Source organism: Durio zibethinus, chromosome 11 (genome assembly GCF_047325235.1).
Source record: "Durio zibethinus cultivar Kanyao isolate XHJ-2024 chromosome 11, ASM4732523v1, whole genome shotgun sequence".
In the NCBI taxonomy this organism is placed as follows: domain Eukaryota; kingdom Viridiplantae; phylum Streptophyta; class Magnoliopsida; order Malvales; family Malvaceae; genus Durio; species Durio zibethinus.
The window spans coordinates 5134473-5162189 of NC_143172.1; the positions used below are offsets into that span (position 1 = coordinate 5134473).

General features: G+C 32.5%; 4 protein-coding genes across 5 annotated transcripts; 3 read left to right on the forward strand and 1 right to left on the reverse strand.

Annotated features, from left to right (window-relative positions):
- Positions 1 to 12128: 12128 nt before the first annotated feature.
- On the forward strand, positions 12129 to 15490 carry SEH1H (Transducin/WD40 repeat-like superfamily protein). The gene is made up of 8 exons (XM_022882836.2): positions 12129 to 12386; positions 12501 to 12612; positions 12710 to 12807; positions 12928 to 13005; positions 13171 to 13326; positions 13635 to 13747; positions 13938 to 14064; positions 15177 to 15490. The coding sequence occupies exons 1-8, from the start codon at positions 12228 to 12230 to the stop codon at positions 15309 to 15311; spliced, it is 978 nt and encodes a 325-aa protein (XP_022738571.2). The 5' UTR covers positions 12129 to 12227; the 3' UTR covers positions 15312 to 15490.
- A 2894-nt stretch (positions 15491 to 18384) lies between these two features.
- LOC149516004 (NADPH HC-toxin reductase 1-like) lies at positions 18385 to 22393 on the forward strand. Its single transcript, XM_089768708.1, has 7 exons — positions 18385 to 18505; positions 18628 to 18758; positions 18933 to 19179; positions 19236 to 19300; positions 19649 to 20031; positions 20150 to 20252; positions 22229 to 22393. Exons 1-7 carry the CDS (start codon positions 18385 to 18387, stop codon positions 22391 to 22393), a joined length of 1215 nt encoding a protein of 404 aa, XP_089624834.1.
- On the forward strand, positions 22124 to 24318 carry LOC111290431 (uncharacterized). 2 transcript variants are annotated; one of them, XM_089767820.1, is made up of 3 exons: positions 22124 to 22759; positions 23796 to 23816; positions 23905 to 24318. In XM_089767820.1, the coding sequence occupies exons 1-3, from the start codon at positions 22399 to 22401 to the stop codon at positions 24099 to 24101; spliced, it is 579 nt and encodes a 192-aa protein (XP_089623946.1). In that variant the 5' UTR covers positions 22124 to 22398; the 3' UTR covers positions 24102 to 24318. The 2 variants fall into 2 exon arrangements, with proteins under 2 accessions (XP_089623946.1, XP_089623947.1); XM_089767821.1 differs by having other exon boundaries at positions 22138 to 22759; positions 23799 to 23816.
- Positions 24319 to 24782: 464 nt separating this feature from the next.
- Positions 24783 to 26654, reverse strand: LOC111290430 (putative WRKY transcription factor 53). The gene is given in 4 exon segments (XM_022881731.2): positions 24783 to 24985; positions 24987 to 25596; positions 25752 to 25880; positions 25988 to 26654. Coding segments are annotated over 4 exon segments (1098 nt in total). The 5' UTR covers positions 26308 to 26654; the 3' UTR covers positions 24783 to 24946.
- Positions 26655 to 27717: the final 1063 nt, after the last annotated feature.

Sequence of the window (27717 nt, forward strand, 5' to 3'; positions counted from 1 at the left end):
AGGTTTAGATTCGCAAGAACCTTTCAACTTCGTAAGAAATTACTGAAATTTGATTCTCAAAATTTTGGTTTCATTCAAATTTGTAAGATCTCAAGATTTGCATTCACAACTTGCAAGACTCGCATCAAAGATCCTCATTTGAATTTTGGAGGCTCACATCCAAAAGTTTAAGGCTTTTTAAAGGTTCGCATTTGGCAAGCTTGGGATTCATATCCAAAAATTTAAAGCTTCATATTTGAGTTCAAAGGCTTAGCAATAAAACTTAAAGTTTCACATCTAAGTTCAAAGGTTCTCATTTAAAAATTTAGAGATTCATATCCAAACAGTTGAAGCTTTGTATTTTGGAGATCACATCTAAAAGTTTAAAACTTTTCATTCTAGTTCGAAGATTCACATTCGATGAACTTTAGGGTTTTACTCCTCAAAGATTTTCATTTTGAAACTCAAAGATTCTCATTTGAGTTCTCAAAAATTCTCATCAAAATATTCACAATTTGTTTTTCAAGTGACTCAAAAATTTACATGAATGAATGTTATGACCAAAGATGCAAATACCTTCTTAATGATACAAATACGGTAACCCATATTCTTATAGTACCATGCATGTCCAAACAAAGTTTAATTCATCAAATTATGTGCATGTACTATTCAAGCAATGATGCCACCATGATGCATGTAATACAGACGTCTATGTCATAAAATTTTAAATAATTATGGTAATGTGGCTCTCAAAACTCTACCATTTCGTATGTCTTCCTTGTTTAGTTTCTCAATACTTTGGAACAAGTTTCATCAATCAATCATCACTTGACCACCATTCATGGACTTCTCAGCACTAACAAATTTTAGAACAAGTTTCATCCACAATCACTGGGTTATTACTCATAGGTGTCTCAGCATTAACCATTCCAAAACAAACTTTGTCCACTGATTATTTTCATCATTCAATCATAACTTGCAAGTCATGTCAACCAATTCATCCTTGTATTCATCAATTGGTCATAGCACCTTTTCAAGTTTTTGCACTCTTTTCATTTGTTGACCAACCCATCATCATTTTCATCATTTGATCACACCACGTGTTATCCCAAATCATCATTCTCAGGTTTCTACGATCTCTTCATTTTTTTATCATCTTGGATTTCTTTTCAAATGAATGCAAGACTCTTTTAAGCATATATTCATTCATTCATTATCATTTCAATTCTTGACAAACACAATGCAATCAAACATTTCTTTGATTCATTTTAGAGATGTGAGAACAAAAAAGCAGTAAGTACATTGAGAGAAAAGTAATAAATGAGAAGTGAGTTTTGGTACAAAAATGAATGAGGAAAAAATAAGTTGGATGTATGTTATTGGGATGATTGGTGTATTTAGACCATTTTGAATATTAATCCAAGATTCTTTTTCAAAAACTCATTCCATTGACTGTCAAAATTATTTTGAGCTCATCAAACTTTATCCCAATTTTGAGAGATCTTCAGATACCTTGATCATCCATATACTAGAACTATCCATCAAACTTTTAGCTTAGATGTTTTTTCTACCCAAATCGTCATCTCGAGTTTTCAATTTGAGTATTCTTTTTCTCTCTTTTTCATTTTTCTCTTTTTTCATTTTTCATTCTTTCTCTTTTTTTCATTTTTTTTTCATTTTTTTTCATTTTTGTCTATTGTTTTTTCATTTTTTTCTATTGTTTTTTCATTTTTCTCTTTTTGCCTTCTTTCATTCGTTCACCCATCTTTCACATTAATCGTTAGAGCAATGAAGCATGATCTTGTCATTCCATCCTGAGCATGCCTTAACCAACATATGACCATTCAATTCAAGCATCCATATTTGATCCAAATAGACTTTTTAAAGATTGTAATGTAGGCCATGGTGAAGGGTCATAAAAAATAGATATAATAGGCTCAAAATATAAATTAAAAAGGTTCAAAACCAAAAGATCATCACTTGATGCAACTTGACATTTTGCCCAATTATTTCACTACTTTTTTTTTTCACATTCACCTCACTCCTTATAAAAAAGATTCATATTATTTTGCCCCAAATCAGGTGTGACATTTTTCTTTGCTTTATTCTTTTTCTTTTTACTTTCTTTTTTAATATTTAGACTCTTTTTTTTTATCAAAAATTACCCCTCAATGTGAAGGGTGATCCTTGGTTGGGATTCTTTTAGAAAAAAAAATCATAGTAGGCTCAAAAGGGTATCAATGAATGGTTTTTCAAGTGGTAAAAGAAAAATGGTTATTTTTCATCTCAAATATGAATGTTTTCCTTGAACATCATCTATTGAACAAAAATATGCTCATGGATCATTATAAAAGACTGCATCTTTAAGATATATCCATTTCATATCTGTTAGTAACCTATTTTTTTACTCAAATAATCTCTTTCAATCAATGTGAATGAGTTTTCAAAATTAAATCTTAGAATTATTGTTAGTATTATTGTCTAAACATTCATCATTGAGAATAGGGATGGGAATGAAAAGTTATGAAATGTGACGAAGTATAGAATAATGGTTGAATGAAAAAGAAAATGTAATAAAATGCATTAACTTACCTTTATTAAAATGATAACAAGTGAAATCATATTGCAAAAAAGAAATCCTAACATTACTTTAAAAGAACTTTTAGAATGACAAGTAGCATTCAACTAGTTTTAACATCCTTCTTTAAAATCATGCCCCTATGCAATTAGGTGAAGGATTTTTATCTTGCTCTATTGATTCATTATGACTTTTTAGGCCTTTTTAAATTAACATATTCTTGATTCTCATTCAAAGTATTGACATTGTGATTAGGTAATGGATTACCACTAACATTAGGTGTTGTTACTTTTCTTTGATCAAAACTTACCATTTCATCCTTGATTAACCGTTGCACTTTATACTTTAGAACAATATAATTTTTAATGAAATAGCCAGCAATTCTATAATAGTAGTCATAGTGAGCTGTAGGATCATACTACTTAGGATAAGGTGACTTGAGCGGCTTCACACGACTTGAAAGCAATTAAGTGGCTATTATAGAGCTCTCAGTATAACTCCGTATAAATCATAGGGATTGGATCAAATACGAGCTTTTCTCGAATAGTCCGTTGCTTTCGTGAATCACTTGCAAGGTTAATAGGATGAATTTAGGGTCTTGCAGGAATTTGAATGTTAAGGCTGTATGTGAGAGCTTGGGGGATAAAAATGGGCTGGTATGTGGATGAATTAGATGGATATGTGGCTAGTTGGTATGGATAAGATGAAGTATTGTTCACAGCAGGATAGTATGGAGAGCAATCTTAAGGTGGATAGGGTTGATATCCCCTGAACTATCTCTCAAAGCCTATAGCTTAAGCTTCAGTCTCTTTCTTCTCGGGTGCCTTCTTGGTTTCTCCTCATTTCAGCTTACCATTTTTAATGGTATTCTCAATGATTTCACCTGAGATCACCATGTCAATAAAATTCTGTGACATACCCTATCATCTTTTCATAATAGAGAAATTTTAAAGTGCTGACAAATAATACGGTGGTCTTCTTTTCAATCAAATAAGGTTGTACTTAAGAAGCAACATCCCTCTACTGTTAGGTATATTTTTTGAATGATTCATTTACTTTTTTCTTCATATTCTATACAAAAGATGATCAGGGGCCAAGTCTATTATATGCTGGTATTGACTAATGAAAGCATGAGCCATATCGCTTCAAGAATGAATATGGGTCCTATTCAATTGGACATACCATCTTACAGGAAAGCCTGTTAGGTTATCTTAGAATACATGCATTAATAGCTTTTCATTATTAGCATAGGTAGTCATTTTTTGACAGTACATGATAATGTGAGTTTTTAGATATTTTGTACCATCATACTTCTCAAACTCTAGCACTTTGAATTTTGAAGGAATAACCACATATGAGATTAGATAGAATCCAGTAGCATCAACTGAGCCATACAAATCGACTCTCTCTACTGCTCACAGCTTTTCCTCTAACAAGTTTATCTTTTATTCAGCTTTTGAGGCTTCTACAGGCTCCTTTCTCTTTGGGCCTTAATTTTCTTTTTCTTTTGGATAATTCAAATTAGGGACTGATATTGGTTCTAATGCCTTTTCAGTAAAGACATGATTTATATAACTTTGGTACTATCTTTGATTTGAAGCTGATAGCATTCTGAGATATGTGTACCCTACAAGATAGGTGAACTACTATGGTGGTGGACCTTGTGCAGATTAGACTTGATGTGGCTCAAAATCAAAAGGGTACAATGGGTCATCCTCCTCTTGTTGGCTAGCATTTTCCTCTATTGCCTTTCCCTTGTTTAGTTTATTCAAAGCATCTAAAATCTTATTCAACTCTTCTTCTAACTTCTTCTGAGCTTTCTCTAATCTCTTGAGATGATTGTAATTTTCTTGTTCTATTTATCTAGCTCGAGCTCTTGTATTATATTGGTGAATGGGGTTGCTTGGTAGAGCTATCCTTGAACTTTTAGTACCATAATTATGATTAGAAATACTATGCTATGCTTTATGTATGATCGTTGATGCACGAATGAAATGTACATTTTTATAGATGAAATCCAATATGAAATGGATGCAAATGATTGTGTTAAAACATGATCATGAAAATAATGCAGATACATAAAATCAGACAAACAACATAGTTAGTTTCATAGATGAAATGAAAGTGATGCCGATGCATAATGTTACATATGATAATAAAATGATGCATAAAGTTAGACAATCAAAATGATTAGATAAACACCATTTTTGTGTCTTAGTTTCAGGGTATATCTATCATTGGGTAGAAATAGCTCTATCTTAAGGTTAGACACTTCTAAGGTTCACTATATGTAGTTCAAGGCTAAAGTCTAAAGGTTCTCAAATTACTCTTTACATCATTGTCCGTCACAGACTAGTAAGGTATCCTAATCTTCACCTATTACAGACTATAGGCAAAAAAGGTTCAATTTGAGTGGGAATATTTCGCTAGCCACTACGGAGGCATTAAACCTCACGAAAGCAATATGTACTTTACTCCCTCATAGAGGGATGAAGCTCGGGTATAGAGCTCATGTTATGCACATACATATAAATGACAGAATTAACAAAATAAATAAATATGAAAAAAAACTATATAAAAAGTTCAATTTTATTAGGCTTTTGGATAACACAAATTTATTTGCTGGCCTGACTTTCGGACGTCTCCAGTAGAGTCGTCAAGCTATCATAACGTCTAGATTTGGGGATCTATCACTAGACATTGACTTAAGGAGTCATCACCAATCTTTTTTATCTAGGTGCGATTAACCACCTAAGGAATCTATCTTTTCAAAAAACTCCTAAGTTTAAGGGTCCCTAAAAGAATAAGTTCGGGTCTACTAACCAAAATAGGGTTCGGGAGTTCGGTTACGTGTGAAAAAAGTTATAGCACCCTCATAACGCCCATCAAAAGATGATACCAGCTTAATTTTGTGTTATCCAATAAGCTTTAAAAATTTACCAAGTAATTAATTATTAAAAATTATTCTCAATTGACTCTAATACTTTTAGCAAAAAATAAAAAAAAATTTCCTCACCTCAAGAGTATGCAAGAAAACTACTGTTTCACTTGCAAATGCTCCATCGTCGGATTATTTAACATTAAAAAAAATCAAGAAAATAAAAAAATGATTGCTTTTGTGCAGAAAAAATTAATACTTTCAATTTTTCCTCAAAAATCCATTTTTAAAAATTTATTTTTAAGAAAAATTGATACTTTCAACTTTTCTAAAAAATATTTAAAGAACCAAATCCCAACAATGTAGGGACGTCAACAACATTCTTGGCAAGAGAGCAAATGAGCCAATTGTATCCATATGGAGCCTTGTCTTTGCCCACGTGTCCACCACAGCACGCGTCACCTCCCTTTGTAATGGCTCCAGCGCTTATGACTTTGGTTATAACAGCTTCTACGTCCTCAATCTTGATGCAAAGCACACATGTAGTTTTTTCACTTTTCACGAGAGTAGAGTTACTAGCGATGTCAGATACAAGAACGGTAGAGCCAGCGAGCTTAAACTGAATCGAGAGGATATGAAAAAGCTCTTGCTCAACCTTGCACTTGAGGAAAAGAGTACAGCTATTATCGATAGTGTCAAACACGATATTGTAGAATTACACTGCATCAACTACCTTTGGTGCTTTCACCATCAGCTGTGGCTTTATCGTCATGAACTCCACTGTCATTGCTTTTTCGGTTCTTCCGTTCTGGCCTCCTGTAACTAAAGGAATGGATGAGGGAAGAGAAAACAATATTTGTTCCTCCAAGTAAATGTGTCATATCAAACTTAAGATTCTTCTCAAAACACTTATTTATCGATTTTGTTAAAATAAGTATCATCTGATCGTAAATAAGCTCTAATTATCCTTTTAATGATTCAAAAGCTCCTCTGTGCAGCTAATGCAAACTAAATAAATTGATCCCTTCACAAGAAAGACTACCTGATGTTTCCTAGCCTTCACCAATTTGACATGATTTTTTCCATTCTTCATGAAAGAAATAATGGCTTGAAGTGTTGCTGAAAAACCAGCTAGCTTGTATTCATCACCATATCTGGAATATATTGGTTTGCCAGAATTACTCAAAATAAAGAAGTGCTTCTTTTGCTTCTTCCATGATATCGAAGCATCACCTCATCGACGTGGCATTTATCGGGCACCCAAGAGGAAACCTGAGAATCGATGATTTCTTTGAGTGACCCATCGTTTCTCACTACCTAAATCTCACTATCGTCAATCTCACTCGCTTCATCGATCCTGAACGCGCTCGTGGCGCTGCTGCTCCCTCTATCAGTGGCGTATCCGCTATTACTGGGACTCAAAGACCCTTCATCTCCAAACATTTCCTCATTCTCCACTCGTAATTGATCATCGTCTTTGTCGCCATCATTGATTCTCTCTTGATTCAACGATCCATTGGTGATTCCATCACCATTTTCACGATGATTATGTTTCAATCCGATCGGTTCAGTCAATGTCAACAAACCAAACCGTTCATCCACCAGTTTGGGATCGAAATTAGGGTTTACATCGGTAAGGTCTTCATCGAAAGTCGAAGATGAGCTGGAATCCGACAATATTCTCTTTTCACTACTATTACTACTTTATCAGCTTCGCTGCCTACCAGTCGTCGTGTTGCCATTTTCTGTTGGTTGGTTTCCTCTTTTTTGCTTTCGTTGCTTTGTTGCTATTTATAGGATTAGATCAGAAGAATTTTTGATCAGATCAAAGTCCTCATTCGATTGGGTTATCAAAAACTTAAGACTCATCCTACCTTATATTAAAACCTATAGTAACTCTATAACCTCCAATTTAGGACCAAAGATATAATTTTTTATTTTTTTATCACTAAATGTTGTTAAAATAATGATAAATCTAATAAAACAGATAAATCAACTAAAAAATCAAAGAAAAATAAAAAATAAAAAAAATAAAATAAAAAAAAAGAATAAAGGCCAATTGGGCCTGCTAGTTGGATTCTAAATCGGGTCCAATGGGCTTAGACCCAAACCCTATTAGATCAGGTCCAATAGGTTTGGGTCCGGACTAAATAGGGTGTCTACAGTATGATATTAATTTTAAAATCTTAGGTGACAATGATCTTGAATACTTAGAGTAATAAAATCATTACTGTGAGTGGCAATATAATTCATAATCTAAATGATGTGAAAGTATTATTATTATTATGGAAAAGTAATTTTTAATATATATTCTTTGACTAATTTAAGATGTATTTAACATTGCCTTATAAAGCTAACTAGTAAAAAATTTCAAAAATTTATTTTTCTAATAACTTATTTTTAAAAGGGTTTTCTATTCCAATTAAATAAATGTTTATTAATTATAAAAATAATGAAAATATTTAATAATTTTTTTAAAAAATATTTTTTATCAAAATTAATTTATATTTTATAATTTTCTATAAAATAATATTTAATTATTTTATAAATGATTGATTCAATAAGGATTAAAAAATTTTTTTTTGTAAGGTTATTTTAAATATGTTATATTTTATGATTATTTTTTTTGTATAATAACAAATACAATAATTTAAGATCACTAGTGATTTATAATATTATATCAAATATAATAATTTAAGATCATCAATAATTAAATCGCTTTAATAATTTTATCAGTATAATAATTAAATCACTAAAATAATTTTTAAAATGATATGAATTCTTACTTTAAAAATTTGACTGAGGGTGAACTGGAACTTGACTTACCAGCGGTTTACAAAGCTGGACCACTAATACTAACAAGTTTAACCAAATGGGTCTTACCATTGTTTAAATTAGTTAGATGCTCAGCCTAATAGATCTGCGTTTATGCCCGTTTCGAAAGCGGTGTGACTTTTTCTCATGAGTAGCTAAATGAATTCGCACTTGGGCTGAAAATGAGTGGACAAAGATTTTTATGGGTTGTGAAGAGCCTGGATGAAAAGGCAACAAATGCCACTTCATTGTAGAAAGTGTGGAAGACACTTTCCATTTTCTCCCTGATGGGTTCATGAGAAGGACCAAAGGGGTCGGCCCGCTAGTGCTGTCTTGGGCTTTAGAGATTGAGGAAAGATGGCTCGAATTGAGGGTTCTTAACCCATTGTGGGTGAAATTCATTACCGAAGGCCATTATACGAATTTATAGATTCAGAGAAAAATTTGAGGTGCTGGTGACTGGAGTTCATATGGCATCTTTTTCGTACCATTAATTGCCTGGTCACTCTATGCAGAACAAAAAATGAATGCAATGCTTTTAGTTGATGATTTGAAGGTTGCATTAAGGGTAAAAAAGAACAAAAATAGGGTAGTGAGGAGAGAAGACATTGTAAATTTTGTTGAGGGACTGATCGAGGGGAAATAAGAGAAATTGCTAAGAAACAAGATGAGAAAATTGAATGATGCTGCCAAAATGGTTTTAAACCCATATGGATCATCCATAAAATCACTGGCCAAAGTAGCAGAAATATGGAAGAACCAGGGAAAATAACAGTTAGAACTTTGAGATACGTTTGTAATGTTGTACCAACTTTTCAATTATGCAACAATAGCGACATGAGTATGATTGATGTGTGGTGATTGTTGATTATGTTAGGAATAATGACTCAAATCTCATAAGAGATTTGTTTGAGATTTGTTAAAAATTTTTTTGAGATTGATTAGATATTGCTTAATGGATAAGAAAACTTACAAAATAATAATTCTAAGGGAAATATGATTTTTAATAGACAAGTTTGTATGGTTATAAATAAGTGAAGTCTTTATAGGATTAGGTATGAGAAAAAGATGTAACAGAGATGTAAGGTTTTGTGGTATAGACACCCCATAAAAGTATTGGGGTTTTATGTTTTATGAGTGTGTATGTTTGTTTGTGAATGGACTAGAAGAGATTGAGAGGGTCCACATAGATGTAATGTATGAGTGGATATGGGTGTGTTTGATTGTGTTAAAAGAGTACATATGGATATGTGTTTATTTAGGTTGAGAATACTCTATAAGACTAGAAGAGATTGAGAGGGTCTATGAGTATTGATTGTTGAGTGATTGATATGTTTTGATATATGTTTGTAATTCTCTACAACTAGTAGTCTTGTTTCTCATCCATGGACATAGGTCAATCGGATCGAATTACGTTAAATTATTGTCTCTTGTGTATTTGATTCATTGTTTGATTTCACTTTTTGCTGGTGTGATTAGATTAGGACCTTTTGACCTAACAAGTGATATCATAGTTGTGGTGATTTTCTAATAAGTGGTATCAGAGCCAAATGTTTGAAATGTAGAAAGAGCTAAAGGTTCAAGATGTGGGAAGAGCATGATTTGAGACATGGGAATAGGCAAGCTAAGGGGAGCTCGATTCAAGGAAGAAGTTCGAGTTTGTGTTTGTGTTTTGAAGATCGATTTGCATGAAACGTAAAGACACACAAGAGAAAATGATTGTGAGACTTCCATTGCAGGTGGAATCAAATATGTCTAGCATGAAAATAGATGATTGATGAAATTTGAGTCAAGATGAAAATTGTTAGAAATAATGACTTAAATCCCATAGAAAATTTATTTGGGATTTGTTAGATTTTTTTTGGAATTAGCCAGATATTGCTTAATGGACAAGAAGACTTGCAAAAGAAAAATTCTAAAGAAAATAGGATTTTTAATAGGCAAATTTAACTTGAAAGAGAAGAATTTTAAGAGAAAAAAAGATTCTTAATAGGTAAGTTTGTATGATTATAAATAAGTGAAGTATTTGTAGGGTTAGGTATGAGAAAAATATGTAAGAGAGTTGTAAGATTTTGTGGGATAGATACTCTATAGGAGTATTGGGATTTTACGTCTTATGAGTGTGTATGTTTATTTATAAGTGGACTAGAAGAAACTGAGAGTGTTCACATAGATGTGATGTATGGTTGAATATGAGCATGTGTTTTGTTGTGTTGAAAGAGTGCATATGGATATGTGTTTGTTTAAGTCGAGAATACTCAATAAGACTAGAGGAGATTGAGAGGGTCTATGGATATTGATTGTTATTGATTGATATGTTTTTATGTATGTTTATAATTCTCTATAACTAGTGGATCTTATTTTTTATCCATGAACGTAGGTCAGTTGGATCGAATCACATTAAATTATTCTCTCTTGTGTATTTGATTCATTATTTGATTTTATTTTCGTTGATGTGATTATATTGTGACTTTTTAACCTAATAAGTGATATTAAAACTATAATAATTTTTTAACAGATTAGTTTTTTGGACTCTATTTTTTATAATAGTAGTGATTGAATAGCATATATTACTTATAGGAGGGTAAGGGGAATATTAAGTCCATGCCTCAGTGTACAAGCAGGATGATTAATACTCTCGAAGATGATGGGATAAATTAGGCTGTTTCTCTTGTTGGATTTGTTATGCCCACTAATGGCAAAGCCAATGCCTAAAGGCTCGAGATAAGATTAAGATGTGAGACCCATTGACAATAACCACTCAAGACAAAGGCACCACATGTCCAGATAGGCCTGACTTACTTGTCAAAAAAGGATTAGACACACGTACACATTTCTAGTTATGTCAATCAACCACATTAATATTACAAGATATAAAAAAGGTAAGAGATAAGGGTACCAAACCCTAGGTCTTATTCTCTAATAATATTCAATACTATCTTTTTCTCTTCCATCTTCAATACCTTTACTGACTACAGCGGATCGCATCTCAAACCTCAAACTCTAGTGGCCTTAGCCATTCTTTACTCTTTAACAGGTCCCGGATCATCTCTGCTCGCCAATCTCACCAGATCACTATCCTCAAACCATAAAAAGCTATCAACATTTGGCACTGTAACGGTAATCATGTCTCAACCACAAAGATGAAACTATCTTATCATCAATCGACTTCTCCTCAGCCACCATTACGCCTCCTATAACTACATCAGTGGATCTACCTAAAAGGCTTAACTAATCATCCTCCAACTTTACCTTGTTTCAAATTCTTTTTCAGCAATCAAAGATATGAGTGCCTCTTCATATCATTATTCACCGATGTCGTTTATCTCGTGCCTATCTCACCAGCAAAACCATTTTCAGTAATCTTATCTGTTAAACATAATGATCCCCTCCAACAATGGTGATTCTTGGCTTAAGATAAATTTATTCGTGAAGAAATATTTTTAACACTGAATTTATAGATATTTTTATTAATATTCATTATTTTACACATTTATATCTCATCTCTCGATAATCATTTTACTTTTTCACTCTCATTTTTAAGTTTATAGTTCAACTATGTTCAATAAATTCTTAAAATATAATCTTGAATTTCTTCAATTTAGACGTTGGTCTTGGAAATAATTTTTTAAGATTTTATTTACATTTTAAGTTGAAAAATTATTATTTTTTAGGAAAGCTTCTTGTCTTTTTTTTTTAAGTTAAATTATATGAGTAAAACCCAAATTAATTCAATTTAACTTTTTCACAAGATTTTTTTAACTATTATACTTGGATTAGTAGTATTAACTTCTCGGATTTAACTTTGATAGTGGTGCCCAGTTTATTTCCAAAAAATGGTTTATAGTAACGGCCTCAGCCCAATACCTCAGTCAATCCAAGGCTCATATTTTAGACCACAAGCTTCGGTTTTGGACCTTTGAAAGCCCCAAAGTCTAGGGTTTTGTTGCACCTGAATCTGTAACACATTGTACGGATATGGAGAAACCAGTCGCGACACTCGATAGAGGCACGACATGCTCGGCCTGGAACTACTGCGGCGAGAGATTAGCCGCAGGCTCCGTTGACGGTTCTCTATCTGTCTTAGATTCTCGTGACCCTTCCTCTTCTTCCTTCACTTGCTCCTCCAAATTCAAGGTCTCCCTTAACAAAACAAAATTTTTTTTTCCTTTTTGTGTTTCTCTTTTCATTAAATTAATAATAATTATGGCATTTTAGGCTAAAATTTTAAGTTATTTTCTTTGATTTTAGGCGCATGAAACTGGCATTGTGAAGGTTACTTGGATCCCTCCTGAGTATGGGGATGCTGTTGCTTGCATTTCCGAAGATGGGACTTTATCAATATGGGAAGAGCTTGTAGAAGGTTTCTTTTTCTTTTTTTTTTTTTTCTTGAAATTTTTAATGGTTAGATTTGGTGGTAATATTTCGAAAATGGCAATTGATACTGTAAAATTTGTTAGGTACACAGCCTCTTCTATGGAAGCTATGCAAAAGCTTTAAGACTAGTTCCAAGGTTTTAGATGTTCAATTTGGAGTCAATCAAACGAGTTTGAAAATGGTGGGTTTTAAAACCTTTTTTTTTTTTGCTATTCTGCTTCATGTTTCCATAATAGTATATATAGTTTATTTTGCTTTTACAATTGACATTTTCATAGCTGCTCTTTGTTTTATTTTGCAGGTTGCTGCTTACTCAGATGGCTTTGTGAAAGTCTTTGAGCTCCTTGATCCGTTGGAATTAAACAACTGGCAACTTCAGGTAATCAATTCTCTGCATCTGTCCTTCCTTTTTTTTTTTTTTTATCCAGCCTTTCCCAATCATCAATTTTGCAGGGTTTATTATACTCTGATGAGTGTCTGTACGCTGTCCACTCATCCATTTTGTGAATTTTCTTTTCTAACTGTTTTATGTTTTTTATTCCAGGCTGAATTTCAGAATGTTATAGATTCTGTTTCTACATTTGGGAAGGCTTCATGCTTAACAGCGTCTATTTCTTGGAATCCTCAAAGGGGTGAAGGGCAAGAATCGAGCTTTATTTTGGGTTTCAATTCTAATACTCCACAACTCAATTCTTCCAAGGTATTCCTAAATTCATTGTCCTTGCAGCTAAATTCTGCTCTAATATGATGAGATTGGGGTATAATCAATTCAGTCCATGCATGAGCATTATCTCTGTAGTCTACAATGTACTTTTATTTGGTTTGGTTTATAAAGTTCCAGAAATCCAGAGTTTTTGGAAGATTTGCAAGTCTAGTAGCCAAATATATTTATATTTTGATGTTAGGAGTTTGTCTGGTGGCATTTTTCTTGACTGACTTGCATACTGACAGAAATATGCGGAGTTCTTGTTAAAATTGCTAATTTAGACTCACTCTAGAGTTTCATAGATGTGGGAATTTGATCCAGCTCATCAGAGATGGCTGCCAGTGGCAGAGTTGGCTTTGCCTGGTGACAAGGGAGATCAAGTTTATTCTGTTGCATGGGCACCGAACATTGGACGGTAATGGAAATTATTATTCTTTATGAAATTGTGTTTTTAGAAGCCATTGCCCATTAGTGGGATTCTAGACATTATAAAATAAGGTCCACAAGTTCCTCCTTTATGCTGGAGTTCAACTGGGATAATTTCCAGACCATTTGCATTGTGAATTCATTTCAAACTAAATACCTTTTTCTTTTTGGTGATACAGGCCATATGAGGTAATAGCTGTTGCATCTCAGAAAGGAATTTCTATATGGCATGTTGGATCAACCCCTGATTTGGATGGAAGGCTCTCAATAGAGAAGGTTGCATTGCTTTCTGGACACAACAGTGAGGTATTCTATAGTTAAAACTTTATATTTGAGCTTCCATATATTGTTATCTGTTAATCTAAATATGATTTGTATAATTTGTGTGCGTATCACTCCTCACTAATAGGACTTTCTACATAATAGTTTTAGTTTTCAGTTAGATGGTGAGATTGATCATCTAAAATGCACTCTGGTACAAAATATGCGACCTTTAACATAATTTTGAGAAGGATAAAGGTTACAATACTAGTGCAATGTACCAAACTATCTCACTGAAAATTCTCAAAGCTTCTTTGTCTGTTTCTCATCATGAAATAGTAAGAGGCTAAGAGCCCTGGGCTGGCACTGATGATCTTAATTTATCACCATCTCTACCTGCTAAATTGTCTACCTCCTCTTCCTTAATTTGTCTCTTCACCACAAAAGTGCATCATTTTCTTTTGTCTTTATCTTAGCCTTTTCTCATTTCATTTTAGATTTCTGTTTCGTTTCACCAGTCTGGATTTTGCATCTTGTTGCCTTTTTCTTTCTCATTTTCTTGTGAAATTCAGGTTGATGATGGTTGATGAATGGCATTTTGTCTTAAGGTTTAGAGAGGTACCTTGATGGTTGATGAATGTGTGGTACTCCGAACTAGATAGAGATAACATATTTGATATATGTAGACGTTCTAAGAATATTTACCTACTTTTTTATTAAATTTTTTAGGCAAAGAAAAGTTTTGGCCCTTTAAACGCCTTTAAAAATATAACAGGTATTGGTTTGTATTTCTCTACCTCCATATGCATGCATGTCAAATTTCCATCCTTTTTTGAGGAGGCAAGTTGGATCAGTATTGATATCGATTACTGAATAAATACAAGCATATGCATTATTTTTGTATTCCTTTGCCTCTATGACTACACTTCAATTACTTCATCTTTTGGAGAGGAAGTTGGATAATGTAGGCATTCATTACATGAAAAATGCATGTAAGACCTAGAGAAAGAGGTTATTATTATGAATTTAAAGAAACTACTGAATTTTATTTACTCTGTGTGCCTAGTGTCCTAGCTTATTTTACTTTAGGTAGATTTGTTTCACTTTCATGGAGGTGAGTTAGATGATAAAGTCTTTTTTGTTTGTTTGATGGTAAGGTGTGGCAGATGGAATGGGATATGAGCGGAATGACTTTGGCAACTACGGGAAGTGATGGGCTTGTAAGGTTGTGGCAATCCAACCTGCAAGGCACTTGGCATGAACAAGCAGCATTTGAACCCACTTCTTCCTAGTCCCGTCTTTAATTCCCTCGCTCTTTTCTTGTTTTGCTTGCCAAATTGTGCATTTGTTTGTGAGTGCATAGTTTCAAAAACCATCTTCATCCCCGTTAAGTTGTTTGATTTTTTTTTTTTTAACTATAATAATGGAGTCAAAACAGGAGGCTTTCATTGTCTGTGCATCCGTTTTTTTATCACATCATAGCTGAATTTCTCATTTGGTAAACAACTTTCATTTTATGTTAGTGATAGTCTACTCGTGTTTTATTGAAAATGAACTAAAAGGTTGATTATTTTTTGTAATTGAAGTTGAAACACATAAGATAAAATATAGTAATTCATGGTAAAAAGTAGAAAAGCATTAGAAAAATTTTTAAAAAAATTTAACACATAAGAAAAAGTATAACAAGGACTAAAATGCGAAAAATGATAACACTTAAAAAACTAATAATTTATTATGAGGTAAAAAGCGGTAACTTATAAAAAAAATTAACAGATGATACGAAAATTTGTTAATTCGTAAGAAGATTAAGAAAAAGTAGTAATACGTAATAAAAGTGATAACATTTTTAAAACATAAGAAAAAGTATTAACATATAAAAAAAAAGTGGTATCTTTGTTCTTGAAATTTATAATGAGCCTAAAAATCAAAGTAATAACATATTTAAGGGGATTCCTATCATTTTGTTGCTAATAGAAGTTTGTAAGCAACGAAAGCATCAAAAGGAATAATTATATGTTCATGGGGATTTCCGTCATTGTGTTACTAATAGTAGGAGTTGCATCTGGGAAAAAATAATTCACTACACATCATTAATTTTTTTTTTTTTTAATTTAAAAGAATGATAAAGTTTCAAATTAAGAAAAGTTTACTTTAATAAGGACTTCAATATTAATAAGAAGGTAAACAAAAATTGGTCAATATTTTAATTTAATAAAAAATCATTAATAGAGGAGAAAATAATTAATTGAATAAATTATCAAGAGAATATTTGTTTTTTTTTATTAATTTCCATATTTGGAGTTGGTATTTTTATATAGAACTAGAATGGAGCCTCGCTTCACTTCGAATTTTTTATTCATAAAAAATAATTTTAAATTAAATAATATTATAAATAATATTAGTTAATAAAAGTAAAAGTAAATATTATTAAGAATAGTTTTTTTAAAAAATAATAAAAAGATTAAATTAATTAAGAAAAAAAACAAATTGATAATTTAGATAATTTAGTTGCAATCAATTATAATTTACAATAATTTTTATTATTTCTCATTTATGATCATAAAAATTAAGCAAAAATTTTTTAATGAATTATTATATTATAAAATACAATTTTTATTTTTGAAACATGAAATTTTTTGTAATAATATTTGCATTTGATTTTTTTCTCATTACTAAAAATGATTATAAATATAAAACGTAAAATTTTACTTATTGGAATCAAACTAAATTTGGGGAAATTTTGTGATAATGGAATCTATTGTTGTCAAATTATTTAAAAAAAAGGGTAAATAACTTTTTTGAACCAAGCAAAATTTGAGGTGGCTTTGTAATAATGGAACCAATTATTTTAAAATTGATTTATCAAAACATTAATATTTTATCTTTTTTTTTTTATATAAAAACAAAACTATTTTATAAAAAACTATACAGTTTAGTTGTAAATGAAAATAATCATTAACTTATGATATTATTTATATTAGGTTGTATTTTTCCACTGAAAGTTAATTTTAAAATTGTTTATATTAGATTATGTAATTGTATTTATCATATGAAAGTACTGAAATAAATTTTAAAATTATTTATAATATTATATAATTTTATACTCTTTTCATTCCAAATTGAATATTCGTATATAATTTGAGATGGAGTCTAAGAAAATTTGAATTTAATTATTTTAATATTATTTCTTTACTTTTTTATAAGAAAATTTGAATTTAATTATTTTAATATTATTTTCTTTACTTTTTTATAATGTTGATAAACAATAGATTTAAAAGATAAAATGTAAAAAAAAAATAATTTGAAAATTTTTGTATGCGTTAAAGGAAATAAAAACAAATTTGAGACAATCTAAATTCAAGAAATGTGGAGATTTAATTTTAGAAAAACATTAGTATGTTTTTTAATTTATTTTTATTATGTTGATTAATATATTTGATCTATTAATTTTTTATTTGAAAGTTAGGTAACTATTATTAATCAATTATATCATTTTTATGTTTTTCTTTATCACTTCTAATTATTCAAAAATTTTTTACCAAACTAATAAAATTTTAACGTATTATTTGAAAAATATAAAAAAATATAAAATTTTATGAAAAATATTTTTAAAAGAAAAATAAAAAAAGCATAAATAAATAAATTTAAATAATAATTTTTTTTTTTTACCATTAAAGAAGAAAAAAAAATGCACATGTAAGACTTGATGAGCTAAGTGGTATATATAATTAAAGAAGGATCTATAAAAAAACAAATGACATAATATTAAACCTTAAGCTGGCCAAACTAAAAACTAATTAAAAGACACATGGTAAAACATTAAGCTTTGAGTTGGCAAAATTCTTGCATTAGATTGAACGGGGACAACTTTAATATTATGCTATTGATATTGATATTCCTTAGCATGGTAGTGAAGTTCAAATATTCTTGATCCTTTAAGAGAGAAGAGCAAACATAACAAAATCACCTGCTGTTTGCACTTTTTCTTTGCTTTCGTCTTGTTACATTTCATGACGGTTGCCTACCCTACCCATGTGATTAGTATAAGTTACTATAAAATGTGGGAGAGATAGCTAAGGACGAAGCTGCGCACCAAAAGAAACCATCTCATCACACTATTTTATTCAGTTGACCATTTCTCAATTCATTTACAGCAAGCTGGTATTGTTATCTCTCTCTCTCTCTCTCTCTCTCTCTCTCTCTCTCTCTCTCTCTCTCTCTCTCTCTCTCTTTAATACTATTAACTACTCCATTAAAATAAGAACCAGGTACCTTGCATATTTATATACATCTTCTCTAATTCTAACTGATCTCACAAATTATAAATTAAAGTAATAGAAGGGGGCCTAAAAGAAAGAGATCTGAATGGGAAAACAAGCTACAAGCAAGGTCTGCGTTACTGGTGGTGCTGGATATTTAGGTTCTTGCCTTGTTAAGAAGCTCTTAGAAAAAGAATACACTGTCCATGCAACGCTACGAAACTTGGGTTTTTCTCTCTCGTTCACCTGTTTTCTTCTTCTTTTTTTTTCTTTTCTTTTTCCCCTCTATGTGTGTTTGTTCCTCCAGTTAATGCAATCTCTGATACAAAATTTGATATTTGAATTGCAGAGGACAAATCGAAGGTTGGGCTTTTAAAGTCCCTCCCTGGTGCAGGACCAAACCAGTTCTATTTCAAGCTGATACTATACTATACCATTGAGTTTAAACATGCAATTCAAGGGTGTGAATTTGTCTTCCACGTGGCTACTTAGCAGCAAATAGCCGGCAGTACTAAAACCTCACAGGTTAGTCTCTTAATCAAGTTAATTAGCTGCTGATCATTGATTCTTTTCCTTGTGTCATTTCCATAAGCCATAGCTGCTTAATTGTAACATTAGTTTAAGACTTGGTTTTTCTTTTGGGGGGTTACAAAGGAAATCGTTGAAGTAGCAATTTCGGGAGTGAGGAGCATCGCTGAGTCCTGCATCCGATCACAAAGCGTTAAACGGCTTATCCACACAGCTTCTGTGCTGGCTTCCTTACCACTAACGAAAGATGGATTTAACATCAAATCTTACGTAAATGAATCGTGTTGGACTCCTGTTGATGTCACATTTAACCATGGCCTTGAATATATGCGGTTACGCTCTTCTTCACCGCCATGCATCATTTCCATTGCAGGTCAATGACAGACAAATATGTCCACACCATGTTTAATCATTAATTAATTGCCACAGCCAGTGGGGGCTTGCACGGCCCTGCCCCTTACTTTAACGTTCACAGTGCTTTAGTACTACAACGTGTTTCCTTAGCCTTTAAAATTACTACCATATCATCTATATATTTCTGTCAGAAACAATATTACCTTCTTGAATATTTGTAATATGTAAAAACTTCTAGAAATTTTTTTGTTATTTCGTGAATAGAAAATAGTTACTACCTTATGTTTTTAAATGTTATTTGGTGACCAAACAAAAAGAAATTTTAATTTAGGGTCATATTAATATATTAATAAAAAGAAAAAGGAAAAGAAAAATTTTCTGCTTTTCCGCTAAATCACTAGTTTCATCATGGCTAAATTCAGTCAATTCAAATAGACTTTATCTTTGAAAATTTGAGCTCTTTTATTGGATGAAATTCCTGTTGTTAGGCATATACTATATCAAAAACCTTAGCGGAGAAAGAGGCATTGAGGTATAACGACAATGATCCTGATGGCAAGTTAGAAGTTGTAACTCTTCCCTGTGGCCTATTTGGAGGAGAGACATTACTTTCTTTCTTGCCTTCAAGCGTTGAAGTGATGTTTTCACGGCTTATTGGGAAATTACATACTTTCAAGGGATTAGAATTTATGGAGAAGTTTTGGGATCAGTTCCTATGGTACACATTGAAGACGTTTGTGATGCACATATCTTCTAGCATGGAGAAACCCTCCATGAGAGGCAGATTCATTTGTGCAGCAGCTAAACCAACCATCAGAGAAATGGCAACGTATTTTCGAGAAAATTATCCACAATACGAGATAACAGAAGAGTATGTATATATAATTGCCAGGAATCATCAAGAAAAAATAATTATAGATCTAAATGAAGTAGTTTGCTCTATATATGCTCATATATGATAGTTTGATTTCGATGATTTCAATGTACAGGTTCATGGGGGAAGAAAAAAAAGGCATTGGATGTGACTCCAGCAAATTGGTGAAGATGGGTTTCGAGTACAAACACGACATGAAGAAAATATTTGATGATAGTGTAAAATGTGGAAGGCGACTGGGAGCTATCTTTCTCAATTAATGAATTTATGGTCAAGCAGCCATAACTTGGATTCGGGCACCATTAAATAAACTGTACTCGTACTAATATATATGGAAAATAAAGCAAACGATTGTAACAAGCTAGTGATATATATTGCCTTTGCCAGGAACTATTATCCTATAACTTTTCCGTTTCTAATTTAATTATGTAATTCTTATATTGAAGTTTATCCAGAAGATCGATTGAATTTTTTTTTAAATAAAAAGAAAATCGATTGAATTTGAAAACTTCATTTCTTGCTGTGATTGGCAGCAGTATAGAAAATATGCTAGTTACTCCATTCCTCTCATAAGTTATACGATTTGATTTGATTTTTTTACAATCATAATTCATCAACTTTGAGTATTGAAATTTTAAATATTTTGTTAAATTAATTTTTATAAAATTATGTTTGAAAACTATTCATTCAAGTATTTTAGAAAACATTTTCTTATATTTAATTAGTAATGTATTTAAAATAAAATAAAACCAAAGTTAAAAGTTAAATTAAAACATTATTCATGAGACATGAGATAAAGAGAGTAATTAGTTTCTGGCATATATGACTCAAATCAAGTAATCTTTCTTCTGAATGTAGCCCAGAAAATAAAATTCCTTTGGACAAACAGTACAATTTTGCTCTCTGAATCTTGGCTTCTTCAATATATCTCGCTAAGTTTGCTTTTGTTTTCAACCATTTGCATTTGCTTGTTTGGACTTCGTTGGCCTCTTCCATTTGTTTTTATGCTGTTAACTTTGGATTTGGCTCATTTCCTTTTTCAATATTAAATGAAAAATCTATCGACCGTCGGATAAAAGATCATATCAACACAAATAAAATTTATAATAATTTTTTTACTGTAAATTTTTTTTATTTTTTATCAAACAATATTATTTTTATTTACAATTTTGACATGACACTGATTGAATTATAAATTTCTTTTATGTTTATGTGTCTTTTAATTTGATCATCAACAAAACTCTCCATTTACTGTTCAAAAAGGAGAGAAGCCACATCACTTAAGTTTTCAAATTCAACTAATTGCTATGTTCTTGGGGTACTTGAGAAAAAAACAAATAACAATTATATAAACAATCACAAGTTTCACTTTCATTATTGCAAGCATTTTTATTTTAGGGTTTGGTTAACGTTACTGTATATAACCATTTTTTTAAGATTAATCATTAAATTATTATTTTAAACAATATTCTTTTTGTTTATTTATTTATTAATTTCATCGAATTCAAACTAAAACAATACATATTAAACACAAAATTCTTTTTATAAGATACATCCGACAAGCATTGTTTAAAATATATATTTATAGTTCTCAGCTTTAAAAGTATCGGATCCTTCTGGTAAAGGAAAATTAGGACAAAGCTAGAGGAAGATGACATTTGATTAAATCTTACGTCTTCTTGTCTTCGTTTAAGATGGGAACTAGTCAAACCTAGGTGTGTTGAAGAACTATACCTAAACTCTACTAAAATAATATTATACTCGATTTCCTCATCTCATCTACAGTTAAAGGTGAAGTTATAAATATCCAGTTTTAAATTGATGTAAATTAAGTTATATTTTTTTCGCAAATGGTGTGTTTTTTTGGATATATTTATATCTTTTTCATTTACAATATATACAAATATATAATAAATAAATAGTAAAGCTGAAACTTGAATTTAATTTCATTATTATATAATAATTGATTCTAATAAAATTGAAGTCAACTTTGAGCAATAAATAAATGAAAAATCTCACACATTATTATTTGTTAGACTTGCAGAATTCATGATTGAGCTCAACTATTTTATTAGATTATTGTTTTTTTTTAAATAGTCGAACTTACACCAACGAGCAAACACACTATCCTCAATGGAAAATCCAATCATGGACCGTCCTAATGAAACATAGATTGTTAATTTTTTTGGGCTAGGTCCACTACAATCAACCCAGATCATTAACCAATGGCCAGATTGTTCCCATTAGAACCCAAAACCCAGGAGATCAAATTTTTCTAATCCACAGTACTGCTATGCTATTATTCTCTGCAAGCGACTCAACTAGAAAGCAAGAAGGTGGAAGCGAAGTTGTAGTCTAGTCACGATGAATCTCAGCTGTCTACAACCTTTGTTTAAACTACCCAATTATCTTGTCCCTGTAACATTTCCAGGTACTTCTTCATCCTTGAACAATCACCAAGCAAACCCAAGTAAATCAAGTATAAATTTCAGGAGTTACAAAGATGGAAAATTTGTTAAGAGGAAAGGAGGAATTGTACGTGGGTGGTTATTGCCAGTGGATCCATGGGCACCAAACATTGACTCAGAAAGCATTGCTTCACAGCTTTTTGCAGTTTCTTTGTTTCCATACATTGGGTTCTTGTACTTCATCACCAAGTCTAAGTCTGCTCCAAAGCTCACCCTTTTTGGCTTCTACTTCTTGCTTGCCTTTGTGGGTGCCACTAGTGAGTTTTCTGGGAAATACGTATATCTTTCTCAGATCTTTTATTATTGTGATTGATACTATGAGGTTACTTTGTGCTTTGTCTTTTGTTCTAAATTTCAGAAATGAGGTGAATTTTGACTTGGGAGTTGGGAGTAGGAGATGGATTCTCTTGCTATGAAATAAAGAAATTAGCTTTTTAGGCAAAAAAGTAGAATAGAATTACACAAATGAGCTAGGATGTAGACAAATTGAAAGGATTATTAGTTTACCTTTTGTAATGTTTTTACAAGCCTATTTTGAGATACCGTCATTTTAGCATATATTCCCTTCTTGTTTTATCAAACTGTGAAATTCATATGTTAGATATTTGACTTTAATTGCTATTGTTCCCATATTCTATGCTAGTTCTTCTCTTTGGATAATAGTATGCTGCATTTTGAGATTCTGAATTGATGGCTTGTCATAGCTTAGGCAGAGATACATATTGCAACGATGGGGCATCTGCAAGCCGTAACATTTCTCTTAGAATGGTAGAAAATTTGCTGTCTGCTTTTGGTCATTCCGAACCAGGGGGAGGCTGGCAGCTCGTTTCTAATTCATTTATATATTCTACAATGTGATTTCTTCTCGGTTGTGAGGCTGGAGAATTGTGTTGTCAGCACTGATCTCTGGTGTAGCACTTCACATAGATTTATCTGTTTTAACTGCAAGTCTATCTTGTTTTTGCTTCATTTTTTCCTGGGTACTCATTTTCATCTTTACATATGCTGCCTAAAATACATTTTCAGGTCTTAAGCATGTTTGCTAATTTTCTATTCAAACCAGTAGATATGGGCAGCATGAAGTACACATTTCTGCCAAAAGCAAACAGAAAAGAAAAGAGAGTTGGATAGGGTTGTAGAACAAACAAAATGCTGCTTCATTCAATTTAGTGTTGTAAAGATTTTCTAACTTTGGATGCTTTTTTCTGCAACTTGATTTTGCTATCGATAGCTTTGTTTCAACTCTACTAATTTCCTTCATATTGGTCTTTTGCTGATTTCATGTCTACCAAGCAGTCCCAGCTGGAATATATGGTAAGTTCTCACCAATGAACAAGAATTTCTTTTAACACTTTTTATATATGGATGCCAAATTGTGACCCTATCCATGTGGTTGAGACAGCAAAGGTGAAATATGGCACTTCCTTATCTAATGTGGATTGGTTACATGGAGGGGCTGAATCACTTCTCACTTTAACCAACTTGTTCATTGTCTTGGGGTTGAGACAAGCTCTTAGGAAGACTGAGGATGCAAAAGAAAGCACATCAAGCTCTGTTCCAGACATGAAAAAGCGGAAGAAGCCTTGCATATCGGAGTAAGTGAAATTCGATATAAGTTGATATCCTTGCCATTCCATTGTTCAAATACTATGAGCTCTTCTCAGTTCTGTTGGATTTTGCTTTTTTTCCGGAAGTTTTCCTGTTTCAGAAGGACATCAAATACCTTATATTTTCTGAACTGTTACCTTGTAACTATTCCTCTCCTGAGAGTCCCTCAGCACATATGCAACATAAAATTCTTCTTTGCTGCTGACTAGAGCTTTGTTATTGGTTCATTTCAAATCTCTTCTAACAGATTGCAAGTTTCCCATCGAGATTTATTAATGCTGTCGGGTTTCTCCAAGCCTCATTTTATAAATATCTCTTATACGCACCACTAATGGGTTTCATTTGTTTTATCTTCTAAGCGTCAAGACAAGCAATGTCGCGTCTACTAAAGGGGTCATTGGAAATGTAGATTCTTTTTCCCGTGTATACAGATTTTTCTCATCTCAAATCCTGGATTTGTTACTTTCACACAATATCATATTATGGACAACTTATTTGAATTCTAAATCGCCATAACTTAATACTCGTTTGCAAATGCAATGAAGTTGCAGAATGTGTTAAAGGACATTTTGCATTATTTATGCAATTATTGCGTGTTTCTCCAGAAGGTTTCTATATGCCAACATTATCTTTTGGGTAAAAATCTGGGCACCAATATTATTGCAACTCTGATTAGAACAAATGTCGAAACTTGTTATCCAAGAAAATTCTCACAACCAACATCATATTGAAACATACTTATGTATTCTACAGTAGCTCTAGGCGTTAACAACCAGCTAGGATGAACAGATACAACCAGCTAATCTGGTCAGTGGAACCTGAATTCTACATCTGGCTTATTTCGATTGTGAAAAAGAATTAGGGGAAAAATTCCGGAGTGTTGAATGGGAAATTTGGATCCAACTCCACTTGATCAAGTGAGAAATCAAAGTCCATAATTGAAGAATTGGTAGCTGAAGTTTTGACTGAAATCAACTCCATGAGATCAGATTCAGAATGTTGTGTATTAAGAATCCCTCCAGAGTTGTTCATCTGAGAATGAGAAACTGAAAAGTTTACTTTAGGTGTAGCAGGAGACATGAAAGGCGAAGAAAAGCTGCCTGAGATGTTGTTATTATCAAGTACTCCTGAAGGTAAAAAACCATGGCTTTCACTCTTAAGGCACCCAAATGATGTTGAAGGAAAAGAAAAGGACGGTGCCATCTCTTTATTGTCTAAGCCCTCGGTATTGACCCTTATGCCTTTTCGAATATTTAAGAGGATATCCTGTGATTGCCATTGTTGGTTATTGTTATTATTAAGGTTGTTTGGTTTATGTTCCTGTTTTTCTGGTGAAGCTGGTGGTGGAACTGCCTGGTTGCCATGGGCACATGTGTGAGTTCCTCTGTAAGTGACCTCAAAGATGGTGGGATCTTCATCTGATCTCTGGACTTGCTTTGTAGCCCAGCAGTTCTGAGTTTTACGGTAGGTGCATCTGTAATAGCTTCTGCAAAAGTAAACAATCTCTCATCAGGATTTTTACTAAATAAATACGAGGTTAGAACTTCAACGGCAAGAATGCAGTCAAAAACAAATGTTAAAATGAATAGACGAATTCCAAGGAAAAAAAGTTCTTTCAAGATAAGAGAAAAGACTTATCACCTAGGATATTTGGCTCCGAGGATATCTTTTTGCCCATATTTTCTCCAGCTATAGCCATCATCATGAGGTCCCTCGAGCAGGTTTTCAGAACCAACTCTCACCTGATCCGTCCATCTAGGCAACATCCTTCTGCAAAACCCAATTCCAAAAACATGTTCCAGGAATCATTAGCATCAAATTAACTATAAATTTTGCAGTAACATACAATAATTATAACTTGTAGTTTGCAAATTCACCTCTTCTTTGAGACATCTCTGATATCCTGGTTATCCTTGTTATCTAAATCGTCACTCCGAGGGCTGCCGTTGATGGATAGAGGAGACTCTGGCACACCAGATGTCTCTCCCACATTCTGTTGTGTCTGTCCCATTGGCCCACTCAAGTTCAAAATCAGAAGAGCTTTCTCATATGAAGACAAAATCTTCTGTACTAACAAATCCCTGGATTCAACAGAAGAAGCTGTATCCAAATGCATCCTTAACTGTTTTGCTAACTCCATTCCTCGAATCAGCTCACTGATTAGTATCCCCTGCTCCCAGTTCCATCTCTGCTCCATTTTTTTTTTATTCTAAGTTCTGAGAGCAGGATATTATTACAGGAAATAGAGAGGGATTCCTCGTTTGAAACTTGGAAGTACTAATTCATAACACTACCACTTCCGAATATACTAAACTGGGCAAATTTGGTTATCAAGAAGCAAGAGCTTTCCCCTAAGGGACACAAGCAGAAGCAGCCAAAGGGGTTCAGGTAACCTGAATGGTGAAAAGCAAGAAGCAGCAACCATGGAACTTGACCTGAATAAAAGTTGATTATGTAGCCGAAATTTGAACGGTTGAAACTTTTTTTTGCTGAGCTTAAGCCAAGGGAGAGTAGGGGAGGGAAAGCTTTTGGTTTTGAAAAAGAAGATGAAGGTCTGGGCTTTTAAAGGAGCTCCTTTGGATAGAAAAGGTTGTGGGAAAATGGAAAGTTTGAAGTTTGACTGAAAGAAACCGAGTTTTTCCGCAAAGACCAGTCTTTGGTCATATGATAATTTAGAAGTAAGAGTGGCGAGTGAGGAAAGGTCCTACCTCCAAAGTCTGACCAATTCTCCCTTCAAATTTACTTCTAAAATGGAACTGTTTTTTTTTCCTTATTTGTCCTTTTGTGACACGAATGATTGAGGTTAAGAATGGAAACTCAAGAGTAGTATGGAGAAAGTGCGACTTAGAATGGAAGAGTTGGACCAATAAATTTCAAACCATATTCCGCCTTGTTGCTCTGCCATTATGCTTTTCCATGCGGGAAAAATAGAGGTTCCGTGTAATGAAGATGCCATTACACCCACTTGCCCATCTGCTCTTCCCTGTTGGATTCTTCCTGTGGCTTCATGTGGTAAGAGGGGATTTCAATATTTTTGTTTTTAATGATGAATCGTAACTGTGGAGAACATGCAACGCAACGAATAAACGTTGATCGACTCAGTCTCGCCATCGTTGAGCCACCTTGACCTGAATGCATTCTATTTTTTCTAGACGGATTGCCCTGTTACCATGATCAAACAAATTCAACACGAAGCATGTTACTAGCACTTTTGGAAACCGCAGATTCTTTTTATTTTAATCATGGGAAACTTTTAAAAGAACCAAACTCTTATCACATTTGAAGATATAGAATAATATCAAGTTTCATCAGAGGCAAGAATTTCACGCCATTGTAGCCCTCAAGGCATCAACCCATCCTTAATTTTAAGGGTGGAAAGGCCATTGTCTTGAATTCTCTATCTAACCCAACAACCCTTTTTTATTAAGAAATTGTTTTTTCAATAATGATTAAAATAAATACAAATATAATTAATGTGACTAAACTACACCTTTCAATGTGAATATAAAGCCATTCGTTAGAGGTTTGACTTCTATCTTTTTGGGCTCTTTATTTATTTTATTTATTGGGTTGATTTAAGCTTTTCATTCAATAACTGCCATGAGAC